General features: G+C 52.5%; 1 protein-coding gene across 1 annotated transcript in view; it reads right to left on the bottom strand.

The window, feature by feature from the left end:
• Positions 1-902: 902 nt before the first annotated feature.
• The window catches only part of LOC149275684 (E3 ubiquitin-protein ligase UBR4-like), a 36,267-nt gene continuing 26,837 nt past the window's right edge, over positions 903-10,332 (bottom strand). Inside the window, 27 exon segments of the mRNA XM_089504481.1 lie at positions 903-967; positions 1,473-1,635; positions 2,103-2,193; positions 2,404-2,628; positions 3,177-3,371; positions 3,497-3,622; positions 3,850-3,992; positions 4,127-4,240; positions 4,359-4,577; positions 4,744-4,843; positions 5,201-5,374; positions 5,528-5,718; positions 5,836-5,955; positions 6,031-6,138; positions 6,375-6,502; positions 6,661-6,763; positions 7,099-7,179; positions 7,382-7,579; positions 7,850-7,971; positions 8,244-8,417; positions 8,503-8,584; positions 8,785-8,926; positions 9,121-9,230; positions 9,317-9,461; positions 9,588-9,730; positions 9,896-10,023; positions 10,209-10,293. Coding sequence (XP_089360607.1) covers positions 903-967; positions 1,473-1,635; positions 2,103-2,193; positions 2,404-2,628; positions 3,177-3,371; positions 3,497-3,622; positions 3,850-3,992; positions 4,127-4,240; positions 4,359-4,577; positions 4,744-4,843; positions 5,201-5,374; positions 5,528-5,718; positions 5,836-5,955; positions 6,031-6,138; positions 6,375-6,502; positions 6,661-6,763; positions 7,099-7,179; positions 7,382-7,579; positions 7,850-7,971; positions 8,244-8,417; positions 8,503-8,584; positions 8,785-8,926; positions 9,121-9,230; positions 9,317-9,461; positions 9,588-9,730; positions 9,896-10,023; positions 10,209-10,293 — 3,675 coding nt within the window.

Raw genomic sequence — 10,332 nt, 5'->3', positions numbered from 1 at the left:
TTAGCCTCCTGCGTTACCTGTCTGGAGATTCCGTGCCGGGGGCCGAGGCGGACGTCGTGCCGAAGATCTTTCCTCTCCCTTCAGGCGGATTCTCGCTCCGGAGACCCTGCTAATGAAATGAGAAAACGGCCGGACAGACGAGCGGCGGCGGAGATAAATTATCTCCAATGACTCTGCGAGGACTCCGTTTGAGAAAAGAGTTTTATTAGGTTTTTCAGAAGCAGACAGCGGGGGCCGTACAGGTTTAGCAGATAATCCCCCCGCGGTCGGGGAGCTGACTGGCCGCACAAAACGCACGCAAAGCTTTTCACCGGGACACCGATCGCCACGTGTACTAAACACAAGGGGGTTCCGAAGAGCCGCGCGGACGCAGGGGGCTTCTTCCCCAAACGGCTGTGAGGGGGGGGGGATACCGAGATTGTCATCAACTCACATCTAGGAAATGATTGGGCGCATCTGGAGCGGAGGGGCCGAGAAGCAGCGTGCACCCCTGGATCTGCCCCCCGCGGGTCACCCCAAACACATGCAGACTGCGTGTTTACAGCATGTGGGCATGCATGTCTTTGGCGGGCTGAAGAAGTCATGCAGTTACTGAAGTGAAGGTCACGGATTCCACTCGCTTTGGGCTTCGCTGAGGTCCTTTAGTGAATTCTGAGCAAACTAAAAACACACGAAACTGCAGACACTCAGCAGATGAACAGGCGATAAAAGAGTTAATCAATTTAACCACTAGCTGCTGGAGCAGATTGCTACATTCGAGACCTCCATGGCAGCAATGGGGTTAAACACTTCCACTTCACACACACGAAAAAAAAAAGGAGAGGGGGACATTTACTGCAACACCCAGGGGAGGAAAAAGTAGAGAGTCCACAGACTAAAAGCAGGATCCGTTTGGCTGCCGCTCAGGGGATCGAGTTCAGAAGATCCTTGAGGAAGCCGTCAGGGTCGCTGATTTCGGACAAAAGCCCTGAGAAGAGATAAAGCGACGTTAACAGAAACGATGAGAATCGCAGGGAAACTAATAATCGGATCCTCGGGGGACGGCGCATTTAAAATGACCACAGTCAAAATAGTCAGCAGCCAATCAGGAAGAAGGCAGGTGCATGATGGGACTAATATCTTGTAAATAAGTTGTACAAACCCCAGTTTCATGCATTTTAACACAAACTCGGCTCCCTGCTGCTCTTTAAAAAAGTTAAAAGGGAAGCTATTTTAAAAGATGCAATGGGTGGGGCATAAAATGTGTGGGCGGAGTATAAACAGGAAGACGGTGGGGGCACCCATTAAACCCCTCCCTTTTCACGCCCCACAATTCTCTAAAAATGGTCCTCCAGGAGCAAGGAGAAAAGCGCCAACCCTTCATGTAGGTACGCTTTGCACACAAAGGGTTAATGTTATTAAATTCCTACATAATTCATCAATTCAAGAACATTTCCCGCCATAGCAAATAAAAAAAGTACAATAAATCAGACCTGCCACGTCCACGAACTCGGAGAAGGACTCGACCGGCATGAACTCGTCCTGGAAGGTCTTCAGGGCCTTGTCTGCCGCCTCGTAGATGGGCATGTCGTTCAGCCGCACGTAGTCCGCCAGCGTGTACGACCAGCCGCCCTCCGTGTTACTCGCCGGTACTTTCTGCAACGCACGCGAGAAAATAGTGAGCTCCGCAGATCTCCGCACCTGGCCGCCGAGGGCCGAGAACACCGTCCCCGGCTACAGTTATGTCAGAGGCGCGCGAAGCGCTCTGGATGCAGCACGAGGGGATTGCGTAAGAGCAAACTGGCAGCCGACGGCAGAAGCGATTTACACCGCTTTGATTTTCTGCGTTAATTAAAACATTAAGCAGGCGGCTCCCGCAGGGCGGACGGCTCGGCTTTAATGTACGGCGGCTTCTCCGGCTGCCAGAAAACCAACAAGAAAGATAACAAAGATAATAAAGGTGTTTCCTCTCCAGATCCGGGGGTTACGTAACCGCGACGCGTGTGAGCGGCGTGCTGATCCCCCCCGGTGTCGGCCATGACGGTTACAGCGAGTTGGGGTGAGCGGACACTCTCGCACACGGAGACCAATTACACGTCACGGGACACGCGTGAAGCGCTTACCTTAAACATGTTGTAAATGAGGTCCACCAGGGCCCAGAAGAGCAGGCTGGAGCGGTAAACGGAGTAATCCTTCGCAGCTTTATCTGCCAGCCTAAAGAGAGAGACCCCGGGTGAGACGGACCCTCAATCGCACCCCAACGCCCCAAACACCGGCAGGACCGGCCGAGGCGTTAAGGCCCTAAACGCCATTCCGCGTTCACAGGCCGTCTGTCTAATGTCACAGGCCGTACGCAGTGCGGTTCCGTCTATTAACGGTCAGATTCTGGGAATCGGGGAGTTGGCCCATAAGAACACGGAGTACCTGTTTGCCCCGCCGGGTGACACGGCTCTCGCGTGGCTAACCACAAGGAGCCTTCTGAGCACCTCGACCCGGATACTTTTCCATCTTTCCGTGGGCAGGAGATGAAGCGCCAGAGCCGTGTAATAATGGGGTCCGTCCACCTCGAAGGCGCCTTCCACCCACTTTTCTTTGGGCTGCTCTAGAAAACTCTGAACGTTTTTCTCCTCCCGCGATATCGCCCGAGTCCTGGAAAACCCAAAAACATGAAGTTATACGGCCGAAAGCCACAAAAACCACAATATTACTCTCCCTGAACTTAAAACCTTGGCCTCCTGTGCTTCATGGGAGTTAAAGTGCAACAGCCCCAAGGTCTGCATGCTGGAAGACATTAACCCTTCCATTGCCAGACTGAAGAACGGGTAAATTGAACGGCTTTAATCAGGAACACGCTGTTTGGACGTGTTCTCCGGTATCCAGCAGCCTTCTGTGGCTTCGGGAGAAACGCGTTCCTATCGGGTTATCAGCGTGCGCGAGAAGTCACAGCGAGGGGAAATCTCGTCGGCGGAGCGTTTACTGCCCAGCGGGGCCGTCAATCTCCACGCAGGACGATACACATACGTGTTACCTCGTACGCACACAGCCTTCTTTATAATTATAATATAACGACGTAAGCCGTGTAACGAGCCGTGGACTGGCAGCGTCCGCAGCCAATGGGAGATGGGATTACTGCCCAGCTCTTTCCCATTGGCTCCTCTCACGGATAGACGGTAAGCTGCCCCGCGTGTTACACTCACGTGTTGAGGACGTAAAGCACGGTGTGAATAATGTATGGAATAAGGTGCACGTTGCTCTCCCGGCCCCCGCCGCCCGTGTCGGCGCTGAATGACTGCTCCATAGCGAAGCGCAGGAACAGCAGCTTCAGGTCGTGGATGTTGAGCTGGTAGGTGGGTTCTCTCTGGCCGGTACATTCCTGCAGGTACGTGTTATGCCTGGAAAGAATTCACGGCAGATCAGAAGACCGGAGAAGTCAACGGCGAATACAACAAAGCAGCCCCCGGGACAGCCGAGACTAAACAGTACGGGAGCCTGGAAGGGGACACAGAGTTAATGTTACCGGGCTAAGCAGGTTGCGAATGCAGATTCGGGCACGTGTGGCCCCCACACGGGAAGCAGACCGTTGCACTTTGTGTTGGCGTTCTGTAGGGCGGCGCTCTCCCACTCTTCACGTCCTCGGGCCAACCTAAACACAGCAACCAGAGCCGGACTGAGTAACAATCCCACCGCAGGTAACCCACCCCCCGCGAGCGCAGCTAACCCACCCCCCGCGAGCGCAGCTAACCCACCCCCCGCGAGCGCAGCTAACCCACCCCCCGCGAGCGCAGCTAACACTGGTACAACAGGAGCTGGTCCTCGGCGTACCGCTTCACACACGTTACACGGGACCGGGACACGGAGCGCACAGCGTACCTGACAGCCGCTAGGTGACAGTCGTAATGCACGATGTTGAAGTGAGACACCGTGCTGTAGCCCTGCTGTTTGCGGGGTTTATTCTCGGACTCCTCGAGGGGCACTCGCTTGGTAAAGGTGTAAATGCCGAGCACTTTGGTGGGCTGCAGGTTTAACGTTAGAAAAAACAGATGAGAAAAATGTCCCAAAGTATTGAGAGTTGTAAGAAACGACCAGGAACACCCGGAGGTGGCGGTACCATCACCCCCAGATCACCCCAAAACCTGCAGACTTGTACCTGAAACTTGTATCCTTCTCTGCAAATGCAGCAGGTCAGGCCGGGCTCCTCGATCAGCTCTTCCATCTGCTTCAGGAGGGCCGTCTTGGTCACCACCTGCCCCTTCTCGTTGGTCTGCGGGGATTAAAAAAACAAAGTTACCGCCAAAGGTCTAGTAAATGGTGAATTTACCAATTTGCTGCACTTTAGATTTTATTTTTTGCTTTAGATTCAGCAAATATCTTGAACTTACAGTCATGCCTAAAGTGCCCAAGGCCTTCTGCCTCATCGCCATGGCCATGCGCTTCTTCTCGGCCCGCGTCTCCTTTCTCGCCGCATCGATTTTCTTGTTGACTTCCGGATGTTCTCTCAAAGCCTCCAGAAGGTTCTCCGCCAGCGTCCCGATTCCCTCGTCGCTCGATACCTGCTCCAGCTTGTGCAGGTTTGTGATGGAGTCCGTACCGATCAAAGCCTGCAAAACACACGCATCTCACTCATACACGAGACACCCGCGCAGAGACCTCATTTAGAGTCGGGAACGAAGCTAAGCCCAGTGTCTGTGTTGGTAGAAAAGGCTGAAGCGGGGACGTGGCATGTAACTGGGACCCGGCGCCACGTGCCGACACGGTGCCGCTCACCTGCGTAGGAGGGTGCTGTATTGCCAACCCCCGCAGAAGTCTCAGAATGAAGGGTAAGGCGGGTCGGGATAAAAACTTCTTCCAGATGTCGGCATCCAGGCTGCAAAAACAAGGAGCTGGTAAAAGACTCTGGGGAGGAACAATCTCTGCCTCAGCCTGCAGCAAATACACGCACATGCGCTGCCCTCCTTCCCCTGCAGCACACAAGGGCGCTGCAACCATCGCATGTAGCTGCACATGGCGTCAGGACTCCAGAACACCGACAGCTTCCCTGACAGCCAGGGCGTCGAGGAAAGACGCCGGCGATGATAATCAACCGCTGCTGTTTGCTGCCCTCCGCTGACCTGGCAGGCTCCGAAACCATGCGCAATTAGCCAAGGAATTCTAAATTCACAGAGGCGCGTGTGCTCAGGGGCCGGAAGTATATGGAGGAAGGATAGTGTTGAGCGAGTCTTACTTCTTGGCGCTGGGGATGTGCTTCTTCATGTAGTCCAGCGCGTTCTGCGTGATCCCCTTCTGCAGGATGAGGTCTTTCAGCTGGTGCCCGTTGCTGTTATTCTTAATGCCGGCGGCGATTTTACAGAAACAGTCCAAGAAGACTTTGTCGTCGGCGCTGTGCTCATCGTCATACCTGCGGGAGCGAAACGCGTGAGGACAGAGCGCCGGAGACATTTCAACATTTTCAGCAGATTTTACAAAGCACTCGCCCCGCATCATTGGGACTCAAAGAAACGGCGGCCATTCTTACGGCGCTAAAGATAAAAGCCAACAGAGCCCGGCTTACTTATCGAACGTGCAGTACGGCTTAAAGCGCTCCACGAGGATCTGCATCTTCTCCATCTCGCCGAACGACAGGTACGGGATGATGCGCAGCAGGCCCTGCAGAACGCTGGGGTTGGATCTCACGAAGGTGCTGTTAATCTGATCCAGCAGCATCACCAGCTGATCCTTGTCCCCGGTCAGTAACAGATTGCCCTGAGAGTACAAAAATCAATGAAATCTCACCCGTTACCCCCTACCAGGGTCAAAACACGCCACGTCTTAGCAGCTGGTGCGTCTCCGCTCACTCGCAGCAGCAGTACGGACACTCACCTTGTCCTCGCTCAGCGGCTCGGCGTTAGATTCATCCAGGATGATCTCCATGATACTCAGGACCTGCTCAGCCACTGCGGCTCCTCCGCTGTCCTTACTCTCCTGCTCGGCCACCAAAGCCTGGACGGAGGATATAGGGGTAATTAATCACAGCACTGACTGGCAGAGCACTACTCCCGGTGGGAAATATCTTACCAGATTCAGGGTTCCCAGCATGACATTCAGAGTGTTCATTTCAGGCTTAACCAGCTGCTGGCGGTTCACCTTCACCTTCACGCAGTAACTGAACAGTTTGAGGAGGACCTGAAGAACACGACGGCGTTTGGATTACCGGCAGGGAAGGACAGAGCGGCCGCTCATGATATTCTATCTACAGTATACGGCGGATAACTCCTCCGAGACGAGGAAGTTCCTTAATGCCAAAGTCTGGCTGTGCATTAATAAAACAGGCATTTGATACGAAGTCATTCAGCCTCCTGTATCAGAAGGTCAGCGATCAGTGTAGGAATCGCCCCGCCCCCCCGGTAACCCATACTCACTGTCAGAAGGTGGCGACCCTGCTTAAAGTCCTTGATACCCGTCAGACGATTCAACATACACTCCAGACCACCGCACTGAGCCATAACCCCGGCCATCTTGTACACCTCCTCCTCATCCTCCTCTTCATCTATTAAAGTGTTTGGGGGGAGAATGGATCAGAAAACACATTTTTAGCACAGATGTATGTTGTTTTTTATTACTATGTATATTAACTGCTCAAATAAACAGCTAGAGGTTATTTTGAAGTCTGGATTGCTTAAAAAGCATTTTTTTATCTTTTGCGGCCGGGTCCGAAGTTACCTGTCGTCGAGTCCAAAGATTCGATGAATTCTTCTGTCGCGTCCCCCAGCAGACCCCGCATGCGATAAATGATTCTCATGGGCTCGCCCTGAAACACACGTCGAGAGCGTTAAACATAAACCTTGATCAATAAATACGGATCTAGACCCATTGCACACCGCTACGGAATAGGATGGCGCTATTTAAACAATAATAAATAATAAAGGATTATCACTGAAGACTGAGCCGACATTTCTAATTCACCAGCAACATTGTGTTTAGATCCAAAGGAACCATCCATGGAGTTTATCCCTTCACGGTATAGGAGTCACTCCTGTCTAACGTGTTAAATAGGGAGCCAATCATTCCATAAAAAAAAAAAAGACGTAAAAAGTCCTGGATCAAGGTCCAATTCACAAACTATTTCGGAACCCGGGAGCGTACCTCGTTGGTCGGACACCAAACCTTCTTGTAAACTTCAGCCACCGGCAGGTCCAAACTAATGATCTTATTGTTCACCAGGAGCTGGGAGAAGAACACAAAGAAACGCTCAAAGCGATATCGCGCTGGAAAACATAACTTCTCCCTTACCAAATACATTTCCCGTTTCCAGGAAAGCTTTAGCACGCCGGACTGGTTAACTAAACCTTCCACACCTGGGAAGAGGGAATGGAATGGCCCATGCTGCTCCAAAGAAAGAGAACACGGCCCAAAGTATACTCCTCACCTCCATCCCGCTGTCATCTTCTAATAGGGCCACCAGGTCACAGTCTTGGCAAATCTTATTCTTTATATCCCTCATCAGGGGGCCGATGCCGGGCTCGTTGCTGCTGTACGGGTTCCCGGGCATCCGTCCTTGGAGAAAGTCTTCCTGCTGCGGATCCTTTTCCAGCGTCACAAAGAACTCGGTCACTTCGTTCTCCTCCTGGAAGGCATAGGAGACGGCGTGAGACCCTCTAAAACAGCTGGTCCATACTCAACGGAAATGATTAAAACAGACGCGGAACGCGGAGACATCAGGTGCCTGCCGACATTTATACCCCACGCGCAACATGAACAAAAAACAGAATGAAGACTCACTTTGCGCGAATATAAAACTATGCGACGGCTCTACTTCCATAAGCATTAATATCGGGGAAAGAAAATCTGATAAGGAGAAGACATTAAGCCCCCCAGACATCCCCCCCCCACTCACAGGGTAAATGATGCTGCAGAGCCTTTCGAAAATAAACACCGGTGTCCTGTAGTCGTCGAGGTTGTAGCGTTTGGCAGTCTCGATACAGACCGCCATAAAGGCTTTGGTTTCCGATTCTGTGCCTGCGGAAAGAAAAGCGGCCATCAAGGACGCGCGAGGCGCAGCGGAGAGGCGCAGCGGAGAGGCGCAGCGGAGAGGCGCGTGGCTGGAGGGCGAGCCGGTCAAGGTGTTCGCTTCACATAAATATCAAACTTCTAGCTCAGAGTACATCTGCCGGCGGTCTTCGTTCTACCGAACGCACCGGGCCTCCGTATAAAGGGAACGTAACGTTTCGGCTGCTCTCCTGGGGTTGTGTGGCAGAACCGTGCGGCCCGGCTGTCACCAGGCGCGTTACCTGTGGTCATGTCCTCCAGCATCTCCAGAAGCATGTCCTGCGTTTCATCGATCAGTTTGGTTCTCTGAACGACCAGCTTTCTGAGACAGAGGTAGCCGTTCAGCACGGTGCCCACCAGCCGGCTCTTGAAGTGACGTTTGATGGACTCCACTTCCACAAACGAAGACAGAAGACCTGCAAGCGGAGACGGGAAGACGTTATTCCCAGTCCTGTTGGGTTGTAGGAGTCTTGTTTCTAGCAGCAGCCCTGCGCGTCTTACCGGTTAGGCTTTTCAAGGCATAGCCCTGCTGGAGATCGGTACTGAGGGTCGCCTCCTCCAGAGCGAGTAACCGGGCAATCTCCTAAAAGCAAACGGAAGCTTATTAAAAAGGCATGGTCCGGGTCGTAGCATGGGAAGCAGGTAAATAAGTGCCGTGAACGTTATAGCTGGGGGTGAATTTCATTTATGCCTCACTTTTCTATATATTATACCCAGAATGCCCAAAGAAAGCCAATAAGTTACTGAAGGAATTCCACGCGTGGCTCCATAGATTTTGGTTACCTTGGTGATCAGGTTCCCGACGTAAGGTAAGACCCCTCTAGCGGCGAGGTAGACCTTCCAGTGAGCCGGCTTGATGAGTTTCTGATACAGAGCCAGATATTCAGCGGCGCACTCTCCGGCGACACTCAGCTCATCCAAATAGCTGCAGAGGATGGAAGTCATTAATTTGCGTCACACTCCGCAGTTCTGTCAAACGCTAGATTGATAAAAGCCACGAATATTCTTTCGTTCACTGGGTCTGGATCGCATCGTGTCCTTCCACGGTGGGAAACGCAAGAAAATCAGGTTGGAAGAACACTTTACGCGAGACACCTAGATTAACCGATTCACGCTAACCTGGTGAGTAGATCCAGGACCTGCTGTCTACGGCTCGGGATGGTGGCCAAAGCCTCAACGATGGTGCAAGCGGCCTGGCGCGCAGCTTGGGTAGCCGGAGTGAACAACACCTGAGGAAGACAGCAACGGGAGAGCGCGGGGTGAGATCCTTCATCGCCAGACGCAGAACAGAGGACGAGCGCCACAAACCGCTCACCTGTCTCAGCCAGTTGTTGTGTCCAAGTTTGAGGTCCAGAGGACTTGTTCTCTTGCCTGTTTTGCTCATGAACTGCTTCCATTTCCAAACATACTTCTCCTGTAGGTACATCTGCCTCATTTCGCCTTTACTGGGGTTCTTTCCGCTGCCGTCTGCACCCGCCACTAGAAGAGAACGTCGCCATCACGTAAACCGCGCGGCAAATAACTCTCAATAAACCTCTGAATAGGTGTTATTTGTTTATAGGGCATAGTTTTTAGAGTTTAGATGCCATGCTGTCTCACCCCGGGCAGGAAGGCACTTCTTCCAAGCCTCGTACGACGCCTTGTGATCTCTCTTGAGCCAGAGCTGTGCCTGCGCATGTATCTCATTGCTGTACGGCTTTACTGTGGTGAGCGATTCCACGGGGACATCCTGCAAACACATTCTGATATTACCCGGGGACGTTTCACAAGGAAGGGGGTCGGGGAAGGAAAATGGGGTGTCTGTTCTCTACAAAATCCTTGGCTCATGCCGGCCGTCCGCCAGCGGGACCCAGCACCGAACGCCCGTTACACGGGATAATCGGGAAGGGGTTACCTTGTTCTTCTTGCTTGTAGGCGACGGGGGCTTGATTAGTTTCTGCAGGATTCGCAGGCACATTAGAGTGATGTTCTCTACGACTACCGGGGTTTTAATGTTCACGGCCATCAGGAAAAGGCTGAGAGCTAAAAGAGAAAAAACGGGCACCGCTAAAAACAATAAATTCCAGTCTAGACAAAAACCGATTGAAGAATCTGCCATCTTCCTCATTCAGACACTTGAGCCGGGGTCCCCCCCCCTTTTTTCTGCCTAGTTCATAAGCACATATTTTAAAATATTTAGCACGTTCCCCCCTTCTTTGAAAACGTACCGCAGCGCAGTCGAAGCTCCCAGCAGACATCTTCTTTTGATATGGAATCTGTGAGAAGCAACATCTCGTACTGGAGTCCGCTGGCCTGAAAGACAGACGGGTTCAGCGCATGCGCAGTAAGCCG

This window comes from Sceloporus occidentalis, unplaced genomic scaffold (assembly GCF_023333645.1).
Source record: "Sceloporus occidentalis isolate IW3139 unplaced genomic scaffold, rSceOcc1.0.p SCAF_271, whole genome shotgun sequence".
NCBI lineage: Eukaryota > Metazoa > Chordata > Lepidosauria > Squamata > Phrynosomatidae > Sceloporus > Sceloporus occidentalis.
The sequence above is the reverse complement of the archived record's forward strand: the minus strand, read 5'-3'. Positions and strand labels throughout refer to the sequence as shown.